Source organism: Cervus canadensis, chromosome 10, assembly GCF_019320065.1.
Source record: "Cervus canadensis isolate Bull #8, Minnesota chromosome 10, ASM1932006v1, whole genome shotgun sequence".
Classification (NCBI taxonomy): domain Eukaryota; kingdom Metazoa; phylum Chordata; class Mammalia; order Artiodactyla; family Cervidae; genus Cervus; species Cervus canadensis.
The window spans coordinates 41130354-41155109 of NC_057395.1; the positions used below are offsets into that span (position 1 = coordinate 41130354).

The 24756-nt window shown below is 42.0% G+C and overlaps 1 protein-coding gene across 1 annotated transcript; it reads left to right on the forward strand.

The window, feature by feature from the left end:
- The first annotated feature begins 1005 nt into the window (after nt 1-1005).
- NAA20 (N-alpha-acetyltransferase 20, NatB catalytic subunit) lies at nt 1006-24403 on the forward strand. Its single transcript, XM_043478771.1, has 7 exons — nt 1006-1015; nt 5872-5966; nt 11337-11361; nt 19271-19361; nt 19999-20134; nt 23258-23403; nt 23880-24403. The coding sequence occupies exons 2-7, from the start codon at nt 5914-5916 to the stop codon at nt 23963-23965; spliced, it is 537 nt and encodes a 178-aa protein (XP_043334706.1). The 5' UTR covers nt 1006-1015; nt 5872-5913; the 3' UTR covers nt 23966-24403.
- The last annotated feature ends 353 nt before the right edge of the window (nt 24404-24756 follow it).

Below are 24756 nucleotides of genomic sequence, written 5' to 3' on the forward strand. Positions count from 1 at the left end.
TCCCAGTTCAGGGAGTGAACCCTAATCTCATGCATTGGCAGGCATATTTTTTTTTATCACTGTGCCACCTGGAAAGCCTTGTTAAAAAACTCTGGAGGAAAGGAGCTGGTGATGCTTACGGGGAAAAAAAAAAGGCATAACCTCACTTCACATCAACTGCATGATCACAAAAGGTTTAAAAGGCAGATGTCAGGAAATGAGTATTACCCTCTTGGTTATTTATATGTTCTCTTGCTTTTATAGGGGAAAAAAAAACACCTGAAAGGTAGGGGGGAAGACAAATTCAATAATTTTGCCCAGCATCGTCTTTTACCTCCGACTATGTGAGGGCATCCAACCAGTCCATCCTAAAGGAGATCAGTCCTGGGCGTTCATTGGAAGGACTGATGCTGAAGCTGAAACTCCAGTACTTTGGCCACCTCGTGCGAAGAGTTGACTCATTGGAAAAGACCCTGATGCTGGGAGGGATTGGGGGCAGGAAGAGAAGGGGACGACAGAGGATGAGATGGCTGGATGGCATCACCGACTCGACAGGCATGAGTTTGAGTAAACTCCGGGAGTTGGTGATGCACAGGGAGGCCTGGCGTGCTGCGATTCATGGGGTCGCAAAGAGTCGGACACGACTGAGCAACTGAACTGAACCGAACTGATGTGAGGGCAAACAGAAGCTGAGTCAGCAGGTTCTTTCTGTCTGGGCCAGCTGCTGTCACTTGTGTGCACGTGTGTGTGTGCGCGCGCGTGTGTGTGCAGGGACATCATCATGTACTCTGGATAATTAGTCACGCTGTCTGCACGTGATGCTGGAAGTTTATGGGCTTTTTCATTTTCTGAAAGGACAGCCAACTTTCTTTTAAAGGCATTCCATTCTCTGAGAATCTGTTACCAACAGGGCCATTTTACTCATCAGTTTTGAAACACAGGGAAGACAGATGTAATTAAAATCTATTTGGTGATTAAGAAGTGAATTGTGTAAAACATCAAATAATCGCAGCTGTATAAGGAAGCGGTGGTTCCAGTCCCCTCCCCCAATCCCAGGGGCTGGAGTTGAGGGGCCAGAAGGGAATTGGGGGAAGAGTTTTATGGGGGCTGCCTTGTAAATAAACCTTTGTGACAAATCTCCATCTCCCAGCATTTGGTTTGCTTCATATAGAGGAAATGAACCTGCCTCTGTAACAGACCTAGTAGATTGCACACCTATTTTTTTAAGCTCTTTTTTTAAAAGATTTATTTTTGGCTGTGCTGGTTCTCCATTTCTGCGCCAGCTTTTCTCTAGCTGTGGTGAGCAGGGGCTACTCTTCATTTCTATATGCAGGCTTCTCATTGCAGTGGCTTCTCCTGGCAAAGCACAGGCTCCAGGCACTCAGGCTTCAGTAGTTGGGCTCACTAGCTGTGCCCCCCAGGCTCAAAGGCACAGGCTCAGTAGTTGTGGCTCACCGTCTTAGTTGCTCTGCGGCATGTGAGATCTTCCTGGATCAGGAGTTGAACCTGTGTCTCCTGCATAGGAGCCAGATTAGTTACCACTGAGCCCCCAGGGAAGCCCTCAGCATCTTTTTCTTTTTTTTAAATCTCTGTTTATGCTAGTTCTCTTTTTCTGTTTTATTGTTTTTGGGGTTACAGGCTCTACTGAAATGTTCCATGGCTTTTGGCTAGCTATTCATAATTAAATGGAAAGCATCACAAAGCTTGTTGGGAGCTGCAGATACCGGGCAGAGTTTGTGAACTGGTGACCCTCCCAGTGACCATGTCACAACCTGGTCATTTCATTGGAGGGATGAAAAATGTGAATAGCAGTGGGACTTTTCCTTTTGGGTCAGGCAACTTCCCCAGGAAAAGTTCTCCAGTGACCTACTGGAGGTTGCAGGGTGGGATTAAGTCTTGCCAGCACTCTGGGACCTCCAGAGGGCAGGGTCAGCATGCCTGCTCTTACTTAACCCTGTCTCACCCTCACCCTGTGCTGTCTGTGTGCTGAGAACTCAGGAACACAGCTCCTGTGATGCTCTGGGGATATAACTGCATCCCTCTCCCTGCAGGCGTCCCAGCCTTGTCCAAATCCTGGGCCTCAGCAGATTCTGCACTGGGAATCCACTGCCTGCCCCAGGCTTTTTGTCTAGCAGTTGCTAAACTCTCAGCTTGTCTCCGATTGCTCTATGAGTTTACCAGCTTCCATAACTGTGCGGCCCGATATCACTGGCTGTTGTCTCCTCCTCCATTCTCTTCGTTCTTATGGATTTGGTGCAGTGGGTGCTCAATCGCTCTGTTGTATCCAACTCTTTGTGACCCCACAGGCTCCTCTGCCCATGGGATTGGACAAGAATACTGGAGTGGATGTCCATTTCCTCCTCCAGGGGATCTTCCCAGACCTAGAGATGGAACCCGCATATCCATCATCTCCAGCATTGTGGGTGGATTCTTTACCCCTGAGCCACCAGAGAAGCCCCTCATATGGATTTCTGTCTTTTAAAAGTTTATTTTTTTTTTAAAGCTCTTTTCTTCTCATTTTAAGTGAGGTGCTGGTAGGGAGCCCATGTGTACTGCTCACCTTGTTTTACTGAAACCCGTTGTCAGCTTTTCATATGAATGGACAGTGCTTTTGTACAAGCTAGTTAGCAAAACTAAAAGTAATTGATTCCATGGAGGGCTGGAGTTAGAGCATCTATCCAACCCAGTTATTTTATAAAAAAAAAAAAAAAGAAATGTTTCATCTGAAGGCAACTACCAAGCAGTTTCATTGTCAAGCATATTGCTGAGGATTTCTCAAAATACATATTTCCTGGGCACTTTGTCTTTTCCACGTGATCTGAAGGGAAAAAAAAGCAACAGCGGCTGAAACACCAGGCTGTTTGCTTGTTTAATGTCAGTGGAACGTTGCCATGGTGGATGAGAGCCTGGGTCAGCACTATTTACAGAAGAGCACGTGGTGTTTCATCTCAATGAGCAGGAAGATGTTTTGTGATAAAATGTGGTAAAAACTTGTTTTTTTCCCAACTAAGCAAAGACAGGATGTACACAGTGTGAAATGATCAGTGAGAAGTTCTGCGTCATCTGTAACAGGAAAATGTGCAGCCAGGACAGGAATGGTGTTTTTCTGCAGGTTAAAAATAAGATTGGATAAAGATTGGAAAGCCATAATAGCACATCCTAGAAGTCTAAGTCAATGTGGGGCACCAAGGCATGTAATGTACTTTGTACTTTTTAAATAGAGTTACTGTGATGGTGGGGACAACGATGTAACGATGCAAACCATGACAATTCTCTTGGACAGCAAGGAGATCCAACCAGTCTATCCTAAAGGAAATAAGTCTATCCTGAATATTCATTGGAAGGACTGGTGCTGAAGCTGAAACTCCAATACTTTGACTGCCTGATACGAAGAACTGACTCATTTGAAAAGATCCTGATGCTGGGAAAGATTGAAGGTGGGAGGAGAAGGGAATGACAGAGGATGAGATGGTTGGATGATATCACTGACTTAATGGACATGAGGTTGAGTAAGCTCCAGGAGATGGTGATGGATAGGGAAGCTTGGCGTGCTGCAACCCATGGGGTCACAAAGAGTTGGACACGACTGAGAGACTGAACTGAACTAAGTATTTGTGCACAGGATTTTGTGTATACATACATTTTCACTTCTTTGGGATGAATGCCCAGGAGTGCAACTGCTGGGCTAAATAGTAATTGCATATTTATTGGGTTGGTTGAAAAGTCCTTTTGGGTTTTTCATAACATCTTACAGGAGAACCCGAACAAAGTTTTTGGCCAACTCAGTAGTTTTTAAAGAAACTACCAAACTTTTCCAGAGAGGCTGTCTCCGGTATGTGGGAGTGATTCAACTTTGACTGTTGTGTGTGTGTGTGTGTTTGTAAATTTGTGTTAAACTGCTGAAATTGTCAAAGATATAGTTGGTTTAAAATGTATGCACTTTTAAGAATATTTTCTTTCTGGAAGTGTCCTGACTAATCCCACTCCAGTACAAAAACTAAGTCACCCACAAAAGGGAAAACAGAAATCCTGCTGGCCTTACTCTTTTCCCCCAGAAACTTTCAACACTGGAAAACAACGGAATAATGTTGTTTACAACGTTTCTTGGCGGGGAGAGAACATGGGAATCCATGAATATCCAGCCAATATTCTAATCAGGCGTCTCACAGGCTAAGGAGGTCTGGGAACAGAGGACCAGCCCCACAGGGCCCCTGGAAAACAAAGCAAAGAGGGAAAAGGAAATACTATAATGAAACCCAGCCAAGCCATAAATGAATCAAAATGAAGAATGGAATGAGGAAATTGTAACAAAAAGTGGCAGAGAGCATGCTATTCACTCAATTACAGACTGAAGAAATCAAGCAACTGGGAGATGCATAGGTGTAAAACAGCTGTATATATGAAAGTTCGGAAACGTAACAATGTTACAAGCAACATAATCAGGAGACTAGGGCAGGAGGGACAAAGACCATGACAAAGATCATTATATCTTTCATTACAAAGAGACAGTAGTGCCCTAAATGGAAGCTTATAATAAAAAATACTTCTCAATGATTTTCATTAAGATGTTGAAAACATATTTACTATATATGATGTGTGTGTGTGCTAAGTCGCTTCAGCCATGTCCAACTCTTTGTAACCCCATGGACTGTGGCCTGCCAGGCTTCTCTGTTTATGGAATTTTCCAAGCAAGAATACTAGAGTGGGTTGCCATTTCCTCCTCCAGGGGATCTTCCCATATATGATGTAATATAAAATGTATCTTAAGTGTAAAGGAGATCTTTGGGTACTCTTATTTCTTTGGTGTTCAGTAATCTATTTAGTTTTAATTCAGTTCATTTGGAAATTACCAAAAAAAAAAAAAAAGACTCTGCTTTCTGCCAGCTATGCACATCCAGGTTAACCCTGTAAGTTGCAGGAAATGGACAGTAATGAAAAGGATCCCTGTCCACAGAAACACAAACGCATGGTACATGGCCAGGAAATACAGTAAATAGACCAGCTGTACATCTATTTATAAACACATTTCAGCTTTCCTGATTGCCTTCTGTGGTTTAAATTCTCCTTTTAACCCATGGTAACATCTTAGTGGTGCTTTCATAATGAATGAATTAAAATGTTTTTTTATGTGTGCATTTTATGTTTGTATGAGAATCACAATTTTATCTTTTTTAAAAGGCTACTTGAAAACTTAGCATGGTTGGAACAATTTGGGTATATCAATTCACTTTTTATTCATACATTTTATGAAATCTAAATACAGGGCAAGAAATGCCTGTGACAATTTAGGTCCTGAGTTGAAATATGCTGCAAATATAGAATACACACTGGATTTCTAAGGCTTAGTATCATTAAAAAAAAAGAAGAAAGAAAAATTAAAACATTCTATTAGAATTTTTAAAACTTGATTACATGTGAAACAATACTGTTTATATACTGGGTAAAATAATAATGCCATTAATTCCACCTTTCTCTTATGTTGTGAAATATGTTAGAAAATTTGCAGTCGCATGCACGGCTGGCATCACAAAGACAGGCCGCTCTGGACCATGAGTTCTCCCATTCCTCTCGGCTTCCTTCCTCACTTGCCAGGGGGCACAAAGTGATCCCGAGCTCTGCTTTTCTGCCTTGGGTTCCTACCCCCTGGCTGCGTCTTGTTTCGTTCTCGGGGAGGCGGGGTGGCTCCCAGTGAAGATCCTCGGAAAACCCCAGACTTTACAGGCGTTCCCGGCTGCGGCCTCCAGAGGGCGCAAAGTCGCGACCGGCGTTGCCGAGCAACTAGTGGCCCGGAAGTAGTTCTCTGCACCGCCCCCTCCACCCCGCCCCGCCCCGCCCCGCCCCGCCCCGCCCCGCCCCAGGGCATCCGCATCAGACAACTTCCGGCGGGGCGAGTGAGGTGGTTCCGCGAGCCGGTCCCGCGGCAGCGGCGACGCGATGACCACGCTCCGGGCCTTTACGTGCGACGACCTGTTTCGCTTCAACAACATGTGAGTGAGGCCCGCTCGGGCCCGGCGGCGGCCGGCGCGTCCCAGGGGCCGCGCGGGGAGGGAGCCGGGCGGGACGTCTGGACGGCCCCGCTGACCTTGGCCGGGTGGCTGTGTCCCCGCAGCCCCGGCCGCAGTGCTGGCGCCTTTCAGGGCCTGGGGGGACGCCGGGCGAGGGTCGGGGGGCGCCGGGCCGAGCTCCCCTCCGCTTCCTGCCGGCGTCCCCCCACTGCGCGGCAGCCGAGGCCCGGCGGCGGCGTGGTTACCTTGTATCCGCGCGGGGTAACACTGGCCGCCGCCGGGCGCGGCGCCTTTGCGCGCCTCGTTACTGTAGCTGCGCGTCCCGGCAGGGGTACCACTTGTTGCTGCGGGATGCGGAGAGGGGTCGGAGGGCGGTCCTCGGGGTGCCCGGTCCTTCGTCCGGCTTAAGTCAGGCTCTGTGACTTGCAGGTTTCATTGTTTGTTTTTTTTTCCCTAAGTTTTATTATGAAAATCTATGAGCGCTTAAAAGCTTGATAGGGTTTTACCGTGAACACTTGTAGGCTACCAGCTGGCCTCCCACTTTTTTACCATTTCACTCTTTTGGCTTCATCACATTTCCGTCCATCTTATCCACCCACCTCCCCAATCCCAGACCCACTTTTAAAGATCCCGAGGCAATTTTTTGGAAACTTCAAGGACCAGGTAGTTGAGGTTCAAGTGTCAGGAGGATGGAAAGAACCTGAGCAGAGTTCACTAGAAACGTTCACAGAGGGGCTGAGTCTCAGAAGATGGGTAAGTGTTGACAATGGTGAGGAAAGAGGTGCTGGAGGAGAAAGCCATTGCCCTGGGGGGGCGGCAGACACTTGTGCGGGGGAGTGACTGTAGGATCGGGTTTCTATAACTCCGGGGTCAGAGCAACTGGTGAGGCTGGACTTGTGCCCCGTTGTTGGGGGCGGAGGTGGTTTCTGCGGGCCTCTCTCAGTCGGAGCAGAGTAACTGAGGCCACTGCTTTCAGTTTCACTGTGCCTGGCCCGGGAGTAACTCCTTAGTAGCTAGAGTAGTAATAGTATTAGTCGCTTAGTCATGTAGACTCATGGCGACCCCATGGACTGTGGCCTGTCGGGCTCCTCTGTCCATGGGATTCTCCAGGCAAGAATACTGGAGTGGGTGGCCTATCCCTTCTCCAGGGGATCTTCCCCACCCAGGGATCAACCGGCTCTCTTGCATTGTAGGCAAATTCTTTACCATCTGAGCTACAGGGAAGATCAGAGTAATCCCTTTGCTCCTCACACCTCTGTGAAGTAGTTGCTCTTCTCATTCCCAATTTTTGGCGTGAGTCAGCATAGGATTCGAGAGCTCAGAGGAATGGCCCAGGTGGAAGAGCCCTGCGTGGGAGTGGGCAGAGCACTGAGACTCCCTAAGGAGATTGGCCCCAGGCTGTTGGTTCTTAAGAGTAATCACTGAGCACTCTTTTGCAAATACTCATTCCTGGCTGCCCAGGACCCCTGAGCCCTCCGCTGCAGGGCCTTGTGTCTCGGGGTGACTGGAGAAGGTGTACCCGGCAGGTGAGCCATTTAGGAGGTCTTGGCAGTGGCCCAGAGATGATGACTTGATGAAGGCTTGGGTTTCAGAAGCACAGACCTGGGAAGTGACCGGGTGCTTTGACACTTCAAGAATGGATGAGGCAAAGCCGCCTAGAAAGTCAGTTTTAACCGAAGACTGAGGAAGGGTCAACACTTTCATATGAAAATGAATAGAACAGAAGGAAAATAAGTGTGACCATTTATGTACAACAAAACATCATCCTGTCCTGTTAACAGGTAGACAATCAACACATATTTGTTTAATCTCCACATTGTGGTAGTCACCATGCCTTTGTATAACAAAAAAGGTATATATTCAAAATTACCATTAATTAAAGATTAATTATGAGGACTTGCCTGGTGGCTCAGTGGCGAGAAGTCCGCCTGCCAATGCAGGAGATGCCAGTTCGATCTCTGAGCTGGGAAGATCCCCTGGAGAAGGTAATGGCCACCACTCCAGTACTCTTGCCTGGAGAATCCCATGGATAGAGGAGACTGGTGGGTTACAGCCCATGGGGTCACAAAGAGTTGAACACGCCTTAGTGACTAAACTTAGCAAAAAGTCGGACACGACTGAGCGACTTTAACTCACCCACTCACTCACCCACCAGAAGTTCTAGTCCTTTACATTTTGGTTTTATCCTGGGGATCCGCAACTACTGCCGACGTTTTTTTTTGTAGGATGGGGAGGAAGGGAGGACTGATTTGCATGGTTACTGTCCCACTACTCATGTAGGACATTTGGGCCCCCTTATTTCAAATGTATTAATTTCCCTTGTAGCTCAGACAGTAAAGCATCTGCCTGCAATTCAGGAGACCTGGGTTTGATCCCTGGGTTGGGAACATCCCTGGCGAAGGAAATGGCAACCCTCTCCAGTACTCTTGCCTGGAAAATGCCATGAATGGAGGAGCCTGATAGACTGCAGTCCATGGGGTCGCAAACAGTCAGACATGACTGAGCAACTTCACTATCACTTTAGCAACTAAACAACATCAGTTTGATTTCAGAGTCATCTAACTTGTTAAGGCATCTTCAGTCTATGCCAGTGGGGGACTCCTCTCCCTCCTCACTTCCTTCTGTTTCTCACCTTGATTAGGGCGCTTCTGTCAAGAACACGGAGAATCACTGGGGTAGGATGTCACAGTAGTAACTGAAAGAAGCAATGGATGTAGAAACATTGCCATTAACAGCAAATATTTTATCCTTGGAAAAATATTTTATGCCTGCCAGTGCTGAAGAGACAGTAGTGAACAAGACAAAACATGTTATCTTTATGGAATTTACAGTTTATTTGTTGAAATTAGCCACACCACACAGCTTGTCGTTCCTGCTTCCCCAAGTCCAGGGATTGAACTCAGACCCTCGGCAGTGAAAACCAAAGTCATTGAAAACTGAAGTCGCTGTATATAACCATTGCATTGGACTGCCAGGGAATTCCCAGAATTTACATTTTAGAGGGGAAAGTAAGATAGAACTTAGTGTTCAGTAAACAAGGAAAAATGAGAGCAGGAAAGGGAAATAGGAAGTACATGTGGATTCGACTTTGGGTTAGGTGTTTCAGGGAAGGTGTCACTGCAGAAAGATGGGGGTAGGGGGAGTGTGTAGGTTTTGGGGGCATGGGTGGTATGGGCAGAGTAGTATGGGCACTGGTTCCTGTTTCAGACATGTAGTGGGGGAGGCGGAGGCGGAAGCGGCCGCCAGTGTGGCCCAAGCAGCAAGTGGGAGTGTGAGGACACCAGGTCGGAGTCATAGAGGGCTGGACCTTGGAGAGGCCGGCGCTGGACATGGGCTTCTCTGCAGAGGGTGCTCAGACCCCCAGGTAGAGAAATCAGGCAGGCATCCGGGCATGGGAGTCTCAAGTTTAGGTCTGGGCTAAAAATAAAAGCTTGGGGGTCAACACTGCATGGATGGTGTTAAACCCAGATGGCTCGATGACTTCACTGATGAGTGCGGACAGGAGAAAAGGCTCCAGGATGGTTCCCGGGGCATCGCGTGGTGAAGGAGACACAGTGTCCCAGTGAAGCAGGAGGAAACCCTGCTGCTGGGTCTGGAGGCTGAGAGGACAGCATGTCGGGACGGAGCTGTGGACTGTGTCACGTGTTCTTACGGCCTAGGGTGCAGCACGTTTGTCCGTGCTGCTGGGTCCTGAGAGGCGGTGGACCTGCTGACCTGCACTCCGGGCCTGGGCCCAATGCCGCAGGCAGAGAGCAGGTGGGGTGGCTGCTGGAACCTTGGTGAAGCTGCTTATTACAGTTATGTTTTCTTCCTGAAGTCAGAAGCAGCTGAGCTGGAAGAGGGAGCATTGAGAAGACAGGAGAGGGTATAAAGTAGTCTTGAGAAGGGCGGAGAGTGAGTCCTATACTGAATTAGAGCAGTGATTCTCTAGGTGTGGGCAGGGGCACTTCAAGATTGCTTGAGGGGGTTCTGCAGGGTCAGAGCCATTTTCATGATAAAACTAAGGTTTTTTGTTTTTTAAAAACCTTTTGGCGGTGCCGCGCAGCATGTGGGATCTTAATTCCCCAACCAGGGATTGAGCCTTGGCCCCCTGCATTATCAGCACAGTCTTAACCACTGGACCACCAGGGAAGTCCAGTTTTTGTTTTTTATTGCTTTTTTTAACTTTCATTCTCTCACTAGTGCACAAGTGGAGTCTTCCAGATGTGTGATCATCTAACAGAAAGCACAGCAGACACAGGAATGAGAAATCAGCTGTTTTCTATTAAGCCAGACATTAAAAAGATACGTAAAATTGTTCAAATAATGACATTCTTGTCACTAAATTTTCTTTTGTCTTTGAAAATAGTGACTTTTGGTTTAAAAAAGTCAATCACATTAATATTTAACTGATTTTTAAAAAATGAACAAATGTCTTACACTTTTAAATATCCATAGATTTAAGTCTTGGGGTCTTCAGTAAGTTTTGAGTATAAAGGGGTGCTAAGATTTGCTGGTCTCCAGAAATGCGCTGTTACTGTTGCTATTGCTAAAGGTCCCGAGGAAGAGCTTGACTGCATGTGTGAGAGGAGTTGAGGGTGCTGTTTTGGGGTCCGCCAGGATTGTGCTTCCACTGACTCAATAGGAAAGTGAGGGGCAGAGCTCTCTGTGGAGGGAGGCAGGTGTGGAAATGCTGATTTGGGAGTGTTGTGGTCAGACATGCTGGTGAGGCAGGTGCTCAGCAGCTCCAGAGCCAGGTAAGGAGTATTCCTCTGAGAGCAAAATTAAAAGTATGAGAATGGGGGCAGTGGGGAGCAGAAGCCCCAGGAGTGAGAGAGCCCACGTTTAGAGGGGATGAGGGAGGGACGGCCCTGGCACATGCTGCAAGGCTGGTGTAGCCCTGTCTGTGATTGACACCCCAGGTTGGTCACCAGTTCCACTTACAGTTTACTGTTAGTTAGAAAATGGAAAATTGTAGGGAATTCCCTGGTGATCCAGTAGTTGACGTAGTGCTCCCAGTGCATGAGGGCATGGGTTCAATCCCGGGTTGCAGAACTAACATTCTACAAGCCACGGTGAGGCATGGCCCAAAGAAAAAGAAGATGGAATGTTTTGATGATGTATTAACCGTAAAGTAATTTGTAAAGAAACAGTTAAAGGAAAATGTATGCGTGTCTTTATAGTGACAGTAATGATGGCTTAATATGGTCATTAGGTAGGTTAAACCATTTTTCTTAGTTGAAAAATTGGTTTAAAGTTGTGAATTTAACATGTTCTGTTTTCCCTGTGCATGTTATTTTTAGTTGTAATTGGCCTATTTAAACTGATTTTGTAAACACTGCTTACTGTTGACATTTCTCTTGTTTCTTTTAGTAACTTGGATCCACTTACAGAAACTGTATCCTTTTTTAAAAAGTTTAAATAAAGGCTTCTAATAAGGAAAGTAGAGAAAAGAAAAAAAATAGACTTGAATACTGAAAATGTTTAAGACTTGGAGGTCAGGAAACATCTTAAACAACATTGAAGGCAATTAAGAATAAAAGAAACTAAAAACTGGGAACAAGAGTTATCTTACGTCTGCTGACAAGCTAATATAATGACTTCATAAATCAAGAACAGTACAATCCCCTGCCCTCCCTGCCCCTCAGTAGTAAGCATAGCTGTGAGCAGCAGAAAGCCGTGACTTCAGCAGGAGGGGCTGTTTCTGTCTGATAAGAGCAAAGCCTCAAGAGGATGATCAGTGCCAGGCGATTCCATGATGTCCTAGACTCCAGGCTCTGCCCTGGGACCACTCTCTCATCCGGGGGACCCTGGCTTCCAGAGTCTACGGCATCTCATCCGCATTCCTGGCAGGAGCGTCAATCAGCAGAGGGGAAGCCAAGGGGACCGCTGGGAGGTGTGATGCAGCCCTTTGCCCGACCAGCACCTGCCTCAAGATACACCTATCTAGAACAGTCTGGGATGAGCCTGGGGTTTACATTCAGGCTGGCTGCTAAAGGGGAAAAAAGCTGATTTTAGGTAACAATTAGCAATATCTGTCATGGTCCCCAATGGAAACATGGGCAAGAATGTGTGAAGTTAGGGTCCTCTGACCTGAATAGATAACTCCTACATTCTGAACAGCTTGAAGCACAGAGTTGGATTTCTGGGTTATGTGCCATGTCCACTGTGGGGTAAGAGGGTAGTATTAATTGATCATTTAACCAAGAGGGCATATATGAGGCTATGAAAATTTCAAGAGTTCAGTCTCACCAATTAAAAGACATGATAATTAAAACCAAAATGAAGTAACATGTTTTATCTATCAAACTATCAAGGATTTCAAGCAGTGATGAAGCTCAGGTCTGATGGAGGTGAGGCGAGGGGAGTATTCTCATAAATTGCTAGTGACAGAGCAATTTATGAGAATGTTCAAAAGCTAGTCTTTTGAAGGTACTTTACTCATGAATACCTGGTAATTCAGTTTCCTGGAACCTGAAAATAACAATAGAGGCATTTATGTCAGGGGTGGGCACGCTAACATGCATGGGCCTGTTCTTGTAAGTAATGCTTTACTGGGGAATAATTTACACACTGTGCTCTAGTCCTGGACTTTTTGGTTGAAATATAGCTGACTTACAGTGTAGTGTTTTTTTATGGTTAAGAATGTATAACAAGCTGGAATTAGAAGGACTTTTATTAATTTGGTAAAGGTTTTATATTTTAAAACTTTGAGCAAGCATTATATACTTGAGTGAGAAATTAAGATACATTCCCTTCAAGATAGGGCATAAGATAAGAATGCCTACTGTCACTACTACCCTTTAACATAGTTCTAGAGGAACTGACCAAACTTCCAGAAGGAAGGAAAAAGTATAAGGATGAGAAAGTTAGAAATAAAACTGTCATCATTTATAATTGATAGTACAATCATCAGTCTAGAAAAATGAACAACCTGTTAAGAATAAGAACGTTCACCAATGTTAGAACCAAGATCAAGTTTTGAAAAATCAGTAGCATGTGTACCCCTAGTACAAATCAAGAATAGAAATCAAGCAGTAGAAATCAAGACTATGTGGGTGTGTGTGTGCATGTGCGTGTACTTTTTTTTTGTAGTAAAAACTTTATTAAGACTTTAAAGTCAAAAAGTAAAACTCTCGTTAAAATTTTCTGAACCTTTAGGTCAGTTCAGCACAAAACATAATTGAATATTTAAAACATGTATATCTACTTAAAGAACATAATAGTAGAATGGAAGCAGGTTTTTTAAATATCTAAAACTGACAGTGAGTATCTGTAATATATATTAATAACAATCCTTGTTTTGTGACCTTTTAAAAAATGTGAGTATAATTGATATACAATATTGCATTAGTTTTAGGTATAGAGCAGAGTGATTAGTTATATATAAAAAACCATTGTTTTATCAGATTCTTCTCCCATGTAGGTTATCTCAGAATACTGAGTTGAGGTCCATGTGCTGTACAGTAGGCTCTTACTGGTTATTTACACACACACACATTTTATATATAGTAGTGTGTATGTTAATCCCTGACTCCTGATTTATCTTCTCACCACATGTTTTCCAAAGGTAACCATAAGTTTGTTTTTGATATCTATAAGTCTGTTTTATAAGTAAGTTTCTTTGTATTAGTTTTTAAATTAGATTCCACATAAAAGTGATAGCATATGATACTTGTCTTTATCTCACTTCACTTAGTGTGATAATCTCTGGGTCCATCCAGGTCGCTGCAAATGGCATTATTTCATTTTTTTATGGCTGAGTAATATTCCATTGTATGTGTTTACCACATCTTCTTTATCCATTCATCTGTCAGTGGACATTTAGGTTGCTTCCATATCTTGGCTATTATAAACAGTGCTGCAGTGAACATTGGGATGCATGTATCTTTTGGAGTTACAGTTTCCTCCTGATACATACAGAGGAGTGGGACTGCTTGATCATATGGTAGTTCTATTTTTAGTTTTTTAAGGAACCGCCATACTGTTCTCCCTACCAGTTTATATTCCCTAAGAAGGGTCCCTTTTCTCCACACCCTCTGCAGCATTTTATTGTTGTATACTTTTTGAAGATGGCCATTCTGACCACTGTGAGGTGATACCTCAGTGTAGTTTTGATTTGCTTTTCTCTGATAATTAGGGATATTGAGCATCTATTTCATGTGCTTTTTAGCCACTGGTATGCCTTCTTTGTAGAAATTCTATTTATATCTGCCCATTTTTTGGTTGGGTTGTTTCTTTGATACAAAGTTGCATGAGCTGTTATGTATATTTTGGAAATTAACCACCTCAGTCACTTCATTTGCAGATAGTTTCCCCCCATTCTGTGGATTGTCTTTTCAATTTTTTTTTTTTTTTATGGTTTCCTTTGCTATCCAAAAGCTTTTAAGTTTAGTTAGGTCCCATTTATTTTGATTACTCTAAAGGATACTGACATGATTATATAAAAAAACATTTTACCTGTGTTTTCTTCTAGAGTTTTATAGTATCTTATCTTACATTTAGGTCTTTGATCCATTTTGAGTTTATTTTTGTGTATAGTGTTAGAGAATGTTCTGATTTCATTCTTTTACATGTAGCTGTCCAGTTTCCCCAGCACCACTTACTGAAGAGACACTTTTCTCCATGGTGTGGTGTGTGTGTGTGTGTGCACACACGTGTGTGCGCGAGCGCCAGTACCATGCTGTTTTGATGACGGCAGCTTTGTAGTATAGTCTAAAGTCGGGGGGCCTGATTCCTCCAGCTCTGTTTATTGTTCTTAGGATTGCTTTGGGTCTTTCAAGTCTTTTATGTTTACATACAAAAAAAAAAAAACCTTGTTCTGTGAAAAATGCCATTGCTAATTTGATAGGGGTTGCAATTGAACCTGATTGCCTTGGGTAGTATAGTCATTTTGACAATATTGATTCTTCCAATCCAAGAGCTTGGTGTATCTTTCCATCTGTCTGTCATTGATTTCTTTCATCAGCATCTTAAAGTTTTCAGAGTCCAGGTCTTTTGTCCCCTATGTAGGCTTATACCCAGGTTTTTTTTTTTTTTATGTGAATGGTAAATGGCGTTGTTTCCTGAATTTCTCTTTCTGATCTTCCATCATTAGTGTATGGAATGTAAGAGATTTCTGTCTATTTTGTATCCTGCAGTTTTACCAGAGTCACTGACAATCTCTAGTAGTTTTCTGGTAGCATCTTCAGGATTTTCTGTATGTAGTATCATGTCATCTGTAGTGACAGTTTTACTTGTTTTTGAATTTAGATTCCTTTTCTTTCTTTTTCTTCTCTGCTGTGGCTAGGACTTCAAAACTATGTCGAATGAAAGTGGTGATCATGGACATTCTTGCCTTGTTCCTGGTCTCAGAGGGAATGCTTTTGGCTTTTCACCATTAAGAATAATGTTAGCTGTGGGTTTATCCTATATGGCCTTAGGTTTAGGTTCAGTTCAGTTGAGTCGCTCAGTCGTGTCTGACTCTGCGACCCCATGAATCGCAGCACGCCAGGCCTCCCTGTCCATCACAAACCCCTGGAGTTTACTCAGACTCATGCCCATCGAGTCGGGTGATGCCATCCAGCCATCTCATCCTCTGTTATCCCCTTCTCCTCCTGCCCCCAATTCGTCCCAGCATCAGGGTCTTTTCCAATGAGTCAACTCTTTGCATGAGGTGGCCAAAGTATTGGAGTTTCAGCAAGTTCCCTCTATGCCAACTTTCTGGACAGTTTTTATCATAAATTGGTGTCAGATTTCGTGAAAAGCATTTTCTGCTTCTATTGAGATGATCCTATGGTTTTTCTTCAGTTTGTTAATGTGCTGTATCACATTGATTGATTTGAAGCTATTAAAGAATCTTTGCATCCCTGGGATAAATCCACTTGATCATGGTGTATGATCCTTTTAATGTATTGTTGGGTTTGGTTTACTAATATTTTGTTGAGGAATTTTTGTGTCTGTTCATCAGTGATGTTGGCCTGTAATTATTTTTTTGTGGTATCTTTGATTTTGATATCAGGGTGATAGTGGCCTCATAGAATGAGCTTGGAAGTATTCCTTTTTCTGCAATTTTTGGGAAAGTTTCAGATGGATAGGTGTTAACGCTTTAGATGTTTGATAGAATTCACCTGTGAAGCCATTTGGTCCTGGATTTTTGTTTGTTGGACATTTTTAAATCACTGTTTCAATTTAAGTACTTGTGATTGGTCTGTTCATATTTTCAGTTTCTTCAGTCTTAGAAGATTGTATCTTTCTAAGAATTTGTCCATTTTATTAGTATATAGTTGTTTGTAGTTTTTTATGATCTTTTGTATTTCTGTGGTGTCAGTTTTAACTTCTTTTTCATTTCTAATTTATTTGAGCTTTCTATTTTCTTGATGAGTTTGGGCTAAAGGTTTATTTTATTGTCTCAAATAACTAGCTTTTAGTTTCACTGATCTTTTCATTTATTTCTTTTCTGATCTTTATGATTTCTTTCCTTCTACTAACTTTGAGGTTTTGTTTTTCTTTAGTTGCTTTGTTTACTTGATATTTTTCTTGTTTTCTGAGGTAAGACTATATTGCTATAAACTTCTCTTTTAAAACTGCTTTTGATACGTTCCATAGGTTTTGGCAGAGAAGGCAATGGCACCCCACTGCAGTACTCTTTCCTAGAAAATCCCAGGAACGGAGCAGCCTGGTAGGCTGCTGTCCATGGGGTCGCTGAGAGTTGGACACAACTGAGCGACTTCACTTTCATGCACTGGAGAAGGAAATGGCAACCCACTTTGGTGTTCTTGCCTGGAGAATCCCAGGGACAGGGGAGCCTGGTGGGCTGCTGTCTGTGGGGTCGCACAGAGTCGGACATGACTGAAGTGACTTAGCAGCAGCAGCAGCATAGGTTTTGGACTGTCATGTTCTTACAGTCATTTGTTTCTAGGTATTTGATTTCTTCTTTGATTTCTTTAGTGATCCATTGGTTGTTTAGTAAATATTTTTCAGCCTTCATGTGTTTGTATTTTTTATTTTTTTTGTATTTGGTTTCTTATCTCATAGTGTTGTAGTAAGAAAAGATGCTTGATTTCAACTTTCTTAAATTTACCAAGGTTTGATTTGTGGCCCAGTATGTGATCTATCCTGGAGAATGTTCCATGTGCACTTGAGAAGAAAGTGTATTCTGCTTTGGGATGGAATGTTCTATAAATATCAGTTAAATCCATCTAGTATAATGTGTTATTTCAGGCCTGTGTTTCCTCATTGGTTTTGTCTCTGTCCATTGATGAAAGTGGCTTGTTAAAGTCACCCACTATCATTGTGTTTTGTTGATTTCTCTTTCTCTGTTATCATTTGCAGGATATAGTGAGGTGCTCCTATGTTGGGTGCATGTATACGTCTTTTTGGATTGATCCCTTGATCATTATGTCTCTTGTAACAGTCAAGTCCATTTTGTCTGATACGAGTATTGCGACTCTAGTTTTCTTTTTTCATTTGCATGTAATACCTTTTTCTGTCCCCTCACTTTCAGTCTGTGTGTGTCCCTAGATTGGAAGTAGGTCTCTTGGAGACAGCATATATATATGGGTCTTGTTTTGTATCCATTCAGCAAGTCTGTGTCTTTTGAGCATTTAATCCATTTACATTTAAGGTAATTATTGACACATTCTTTCTGCCACTTTCTTGTTTTGGGTTTGTTTTTGTAGGTATTTCCTTCCCTTCCTTTTTTGTTCTCTTGTGGTTTGTCTCTGTTTAGTGTTGTGTTTGGATTGCTTTTTGTGTGTGTGTCTTAATTGTAGATTTTTGGTTTGTGGTTTACATGAGGTTTTGATACAGTAGTCTGTCTGTATACATACAGGATTGTTTTAAGTTGCTGGTCTCAATTTCTGATGCATTTCCAATACTGTTGGTTTTGATACTCTGTGTGTGGAGGATCTCCTACCTTTACCTCTTTTGCCTGTGCTTGTGAGCTTTCCCATTCATGCTTTTCTTGATGCTAATAGTCTTTTCCACACAGGGAAGTTCCTTTAGGATTTATTGTGGCTTTCACAGTAGTTGCAACAGAGACCATATGGGTCACACAGCCTTGGAATATTTACTATCTGGCTCTTTATAGGAAATGTTTGTTTGCCCCTTAGTTATGTCAGTGGAATGCTAACAGCAGTAAAAATCAACTATAGCAGGTGACAGTAGGGCTGAATATCAGAAACAAAGTTCACTGAAAAAAGCAAAAACAAAAAAACCTCAATTTTCATTTGTATTGAAAAGATTATGATCTATTAAAGACCCCTGTTTAAAAAAGTGAAAGGATTTTGAAGAATTTTGAATGACAGAAAAATTTTCACTGTATAATAGGCAAAGTATTACAATGCGAATCAGCCTATAGGGTATGCTTCCCATTATACGTAAAGTTTTTGGCAAAAGTCCCATAAACTGGGTGACGTGCCTGCCAGGGCTTCATGGTCCATAAGCTAGTGCCTGGGGCTCCTTCAGTAGCCAGAGAAGAGATGGTTATGGTGTCAGTGGCTGGGTGGCAGAAAGACTTTTGCTCTCACGTTAATGGTGATGTTTTAAGAGACAGAATAAAGGCTGTCCTTCAGAGGAGAGTTTGAAGAATTTACAAAAAGATTTTCCAGAAAGTTAAAAAAAAAGGCTGATGGTGTCCCTTAATACAACTGCATCTCCAAGTTAATACTGAGAAGTATAGAAATGAGTACAACTCAGCAGGACAGCAGGGCTGAAGAGCTAAGTAATGAGCAAAGTACTCAGGCATTCACTTTTACAGTAGGTTTTTATTTTCTGCATTACTAGAAATGCAGAATTTGAATCAGTGGACTGAACAAACTGGGTTTGTTAAGTAGCCTTTGGAAGTAAATTAAAGTTATTTTCACTGTCCCATGCCTGAAGCTAACGAAGGCACTAGTCATTCATTTCCTAGTGCCGAAAGGGAGAAGTAAACATACTGAGGTTGCACTGTGTGCCCAGCACCAGGGGGAGAGGGCAGGTGACGCCCACACTGCAAGGGGACAGTAAACAGGAAGGTCAGGTGATGGGGAAGTGCTGTCCCGGGAAGGGGTGCTAGCCATAGTGTGAGCAGCGGGGAGACAGGCTGTAGAACTTGGGGGTTCTGGTTCTCCACTCTTGGATGGTATGTCTCCGTTCACATCTGAGGTTACATATTCAGGCAGTTTTCTTAACTTAGTGCTAACCTAAACATTTCATGTAATGAACTGATTGCAGATATCATACATATGGCTAGGGATAAAGGAACAATATGCTTTTTAAAGGAAACTTCACGTTTTGTGAAGAACTCTGACTGTCCTTACTTTGCATCCTCCTTAACAAGTCTCTAGTATGGGATTCCTTTTTACCTACAGTACCTCGCCCACTGGCCAGAGTACTTCATCGTCGCAGAGGCCCCTGGAGGAGAGTTAATGGGTTATAGTAAGTATAACACTACTAGTGCTTTTCTGGGTAAGCAGTTAAGATAAAAAATAGTGTTTAACTCTTAGACTGATCACAGAACTGGAAATATAATCATGATGCCGGTAATTTTATTTTCAACTCTTGGACAGCTTACTGATCCCTCTGTCTTAGGTACTGTGCTAGGCCCAGGGGATACAGCAGTGACCCAAACAGAACTGGTCATGTTACTGACACAAGTTTGAGCTGTAGATTGTCTGTTGTGTGTACATACACACATACATACCCACACGAAATGTAGGTCATTTAAAAAACACATATCAGGTAAGAGCACTAGCAATTAGCTAGATGGCTTTAAGCAGCAGTCCCCAAACTTTGGCATCAGAGACCGGTTTCATGGCAGATCAATTTTCCGGTGGGGGTGAGGATGGCTTTTGGACAATTCAAGCACATTACATTTATTGTGCACTTTATTTCTATTATTATTACGTCAGCTCCACCTCAGATCATCAGGTCTCCAGAGGTTGGGGACCCCGGCTTTAAGTGTTACTTAAAAATCAGGGCTTGGTCGCTTCCTTTATGATGAAAGTGTACCACACAGTATTTCTCCACGTGTAGTTGCCGTGTTCAGTTACTGGATGTGGTCTTTCGTTGACAGTCATGGGCAAAGCAGAAGGCTCAGTGGCGAGGGAAGAATGGCATGGGCACGTCACAGCTCTGTCCGTTGCCCCGGAATTTCGGCGCCTTGGTTTGGCTGCTAAACTTATGGAGTTACTAGAGGAAATTTCAGAAAGGTAGGAGCCTGTTTTTCAAATAATTTCTTGAACTCTTTCTCTCTTGGTAAATGTTTATCAGTTGTTTCCTTCAGGTTGAAGGTTGTCATGATGCAGGTTCATAGGAATTTCATGTTCAGCCTCTAATAGTCCTTACAACAGTTCTTTCACACATTCATAGTGGAATTATTGTCCCTGTTTTGCCACTGAGGAAAATTAAAGCAGAGTGAATGACGTTCTGTAGACTCTTGAGCTGGGTAATTGGTGGAATCAGAATCTAGCCCTCAAGGTCTCTGTTACTGTTCTTGCCACTGTGGCAGATATATTCCCCAATTTTTTGTTAACATGCCCTTTGCATCTCAGTAATTCTTTCAGTAGTGTCCTAGGCTAAAGAAAAGTTTATAGTTTTAAGTGGTAAAACAAAGAAATATTTTCATTTCATTTTTAGTCACTGTGGTTATCTCCTAATGAGATGTGCCTGCTGGGCATCACATGGCTTCTCAAACTGTGGAATCTGATTCTGCAAAGCCACCTGCACTCTTGTTTCACATTGATTTTCATGTGGTCCTGGGGCTTTATGACAGAAATTGCTAAAAGCCTGGCTTCATAAAGAGACTGTGTCACCAAAAGAAATATAATGTGATGTGTATTTGTGAACTATACAAAGCCAGTAGTTTGCCCGTGTTCAACATGTAAGGCTTGCCTGTGTTTTCCCAAAATGTTTGAAATATTCTTCAGCACCTCCATGAGTTTGGACCACCTGGCAGCACAGTTTGAACAGCCAACATTGTGGCTTTTTTTTTTTACAGACCTGTTTTATATATCAGACACTTGTTAATGTGTTACTTTTATTAAATCCATTAAAGTGGAGCGTTTTACAGAAGTAACCCATGGCCTCAAAAGTTGACTTGAAGCAAGTCGAGGGCAAGAGGGAACTTGAGTTCATTCTTGTTTAAGCTGTAAAAGAAGTCTAGTCCTTAAGAATTTTAAAATTCCTGTCATTAAAAAGCTCCAGGACCACATGAAAATCAATATAAAACAAGAATGCAGGTGGTTCTGCAGAATCAGATTCTCCTAGACTGAACAGGGAAGAGGAGAAAATTTTTAGGAAGATTGTAGTTTACAGACAAGAATTAATGGCATGCACGTCTGAAAAAGTTATCTGACATTTTTATTATAGTGGACAGGGAGTTTGGACATGTGTTCTAATAGCCATGACCTTACACATAAAATTTATAGGACAGACTATCTTTTAGAGTAGAAAATTACTACTCTCCTTTCCCTTCCAATTCCTAAACCTTCATTACAGTAGTTACTAAGATTTAAGTGGCCTGTATTTGTACAGGAGTGTGTGTGTACCTATACGTATACATATATATACATGTATATATTAAATAATGTACACTAAAAATAGAAACTATATTTCCAAAAAAAAAAATTGGCTAATAAAAATCAAAAGAAAAACTAAAGTGGCAAACAAAAAGCATGAAATGAGGTGGTGGTCATGAATCCCAATATAATTAGGTAAGTACAACAGTGAATGTTAAGGAACTAGTAACTCCAGTTTAAAGACAAAGACATTATGCCAAGTGAAATAGGCCAGTCACAGAAAGACAGACACTACATGACACCACTCAGAGAGACCTAAGGTAGTTAGATTCATGACGAGTGGAATGGTGGGGGGAGGGGGAATGGGAAGTTATTACATTTACAATTTACCAATAGGGTGAACCTCACATTCAGTGTTCTTACGACAGATTAAAAAAATGCTGCTGTCAGAGCTGTACTCTATTTACAGGAAATACATGTAAAGATACAGAAAGATTAAAAGTAAAGAAAATTTCTAAACTGGGCTTCTCTGGTGGCTCAGCTGGTAAAGAATCTCCTGCAGTGCGGGAGACCTGGGTTTGATCCCTGGGTTGGATAGATTGCCTGGAGAATTCCATGGACTGTATAGTCCATGGGGTTGCAAAGAGTCTGACAAGACTGAGTGACTTATGCTCACTTCGCTTTTTAAATTATGCAAATTCTAAAGCAAATAAAAACTGAAAAGCAATTAAGGGTGTAGTTAAGTCACATTATAGTTATTACTAGAATAAAAAACGATCACTCCATATTGTTAAGAGTCAATCAAAAGTTACATACCCAGTGACAAAGTAAAAATGCAACAACTGACTAAACTACAGGAAGAAATAGATCATCATAATTAGAGGTATGAACAGGCCTATTCCTAATTAGAACAATCAGAAATTGATTTGATTGTATAAAACAGGGGTCAACGAACTTTTCCTGGGCCACCAGAAAGGGTTCACAAGGCCACCTGAGGTCTCTGCTGCACATTATAATTGATGTATTCTGTAACGTTCATCCTTTTAAAATGTAGTTTAGTGGGTGTCATGTTTTCATTGTATAAATGTCACCATACTCCATAAAACTTCTTGAACATAGGCAAAACATTAAAATATATTTCTAAATATTTAGGGTTGTCCCTCCAAAATTGTTAAAAAAAAAAAAAAAAAGATTCTTAGCTTGAAAACGACTAAATGACTTAAGTTCAATCTTACAGACAAAAAGAGAACTTATTTTTTAAGGCTAAGATAATCTTAACAAAAACCGGACAAGCGGTACAAGAAAGAACATCTCATTACAGATGCAGAAGTCCTAGAAAAACTTAGCAATGGACCTAAGAATGTATTCTAGCAATTAATAGACTGAAGAACATTTTTTTATCTCAGTAAATGTAGAAAATGCTTTGATAAAATACAGTATTCCCTCTTGATTAAGCAATCTAGGATACAGAAAGGGAAAACTTTAACCAACAAAAATTATTTACTGAAAACCTATAGTAAATATTAGAGGTGATGCATGGAATGCTTCTCTTAGTAATTACTGGAAATCCTTGACCATACAGTGAAGCAATTAATACCAACAGTAACATTAAGAGGATGAGATCTGCATTGGCATCAGTCCACTAAGCCTTTGGGAAAAATCTAACAAAAGCTGTGTAAGACATCTCTGAAGTTCATACAACTTTATCTGGAGACAGTAAATATGACCTATGTAAATGAAGAGAGAAACTATTCATACCAGTATTGTTTTCTAGGACTTCTCCCATTCTGATTTTTTTTTTTTTTTTAATTACAGAAAGGGTGGATTTTTTGTTGATCTCTTTGTAAGAGTGTCTAACCAAGTTGCTGTCAACATGTACAAGCAGCTGGGCTACAGCGTGTACAGGACAGTCATTGAGTACTATTCGGCGAGCAATGGGGAGCCCGACGAGGACGCTTACGGTGAGTCCCTGCTGGGGCAGCGTCCCAGAGGAAGAGACGTTTACACGCATCCTATAGACCAAAATACTCGGCTCTTTTAATACACTTAAAAAAAAATCATATTTAAATTTGAGCTATAGTATTTAAATCTCCTGTAAGCTACCTTCATGAACCTACTACTAACTAACTTACATTAACTAACCAATGGTTAATTACTATCAACTGTTTTGCTGTTACAGACATGTTACTAAGACTTTGTCAAAAGAACATTTGTAGGAAGAGCTAAATCCCACTAGGGTTCGAATAGTGTTTCGTGTATTCCTGCTTGGGAGTCTCACTTATAAATACATTTCTCTTAGAATCTGGTAAAAGTGGGAGAGTAGGGGACAAAACCGTGTATGGTTTTGGTGTTTTTTTAAACACCTGTACACTTTAAATCTGATACAAAATCATACTCTGACATTTGGGTACTTACATTAAACTTTGCTTCTTAACAGATATGAGGAAAGCGCTATCCAGGGACACTGAGAAGAAGTCCATCATACCATTACCTCATCCTGTGAGGCCAGAAGACATTGAATAACCATGAGCAGTGGTTCTTAGGCTGATGATGCTCCAGATAGAATTATGGACAATATTTTTTCATTAGATGACCTTGGAGCTCTATTAGGAGAGAAGGGGATCGTTTAACTCTTAAAGACTTCAAGAAAATACAGGTTATCAACTTATTTTAAGTCATCTTGTTTCCTGTTAGCAATATCATACTTTCTAAAGCTGTTCACTGTAATAAAATCCAACCAAAAAAGGCAGCTAGGTGAGAAGGAAACCTTCCACTGTCATGGCTAATAACACACTGTTCACGGTGTGCTAGGGAAAACGATTGCTCTAGTCTCCCCCTAAATTCTGTGCCTGAGAACCACTGCTGCATATACAGTTTTTATTTTGTATTGAACTTAAGCTTTAAAAGCATATATGAAATGTATAGATCTAGGATGTATAATAAAATGCACTGTTGACTCTATGAATGTTTTCTGGAAGTTTGATGGTCATTTGTAAACCCAAAGTTAGCAGGATTGAGAAAGGTCATCATTTAGGGTTTGTTTGTCACATTTTTCATTTACATACAAAGCATTGTTTAAATGCTTCCGTGACAGCCCCTGCCTGGCACACTTAAGCTTCCTGCTTACTGCAGACTAAGGTCTTCCCAGATACTTGTTTCCACACTGCCGGTCTCAGGTCTTTCCTCTGTCTAGTTTCACAATACTATATTCCTGCCTTTCAGAATACAAAAAGATGATAAAGGGAGAACAGAGCCTAATTTCTTTAAAAAAAAAAAAAAAAAAACAAAAGGCCAAATGATTAGATCACAGGCTA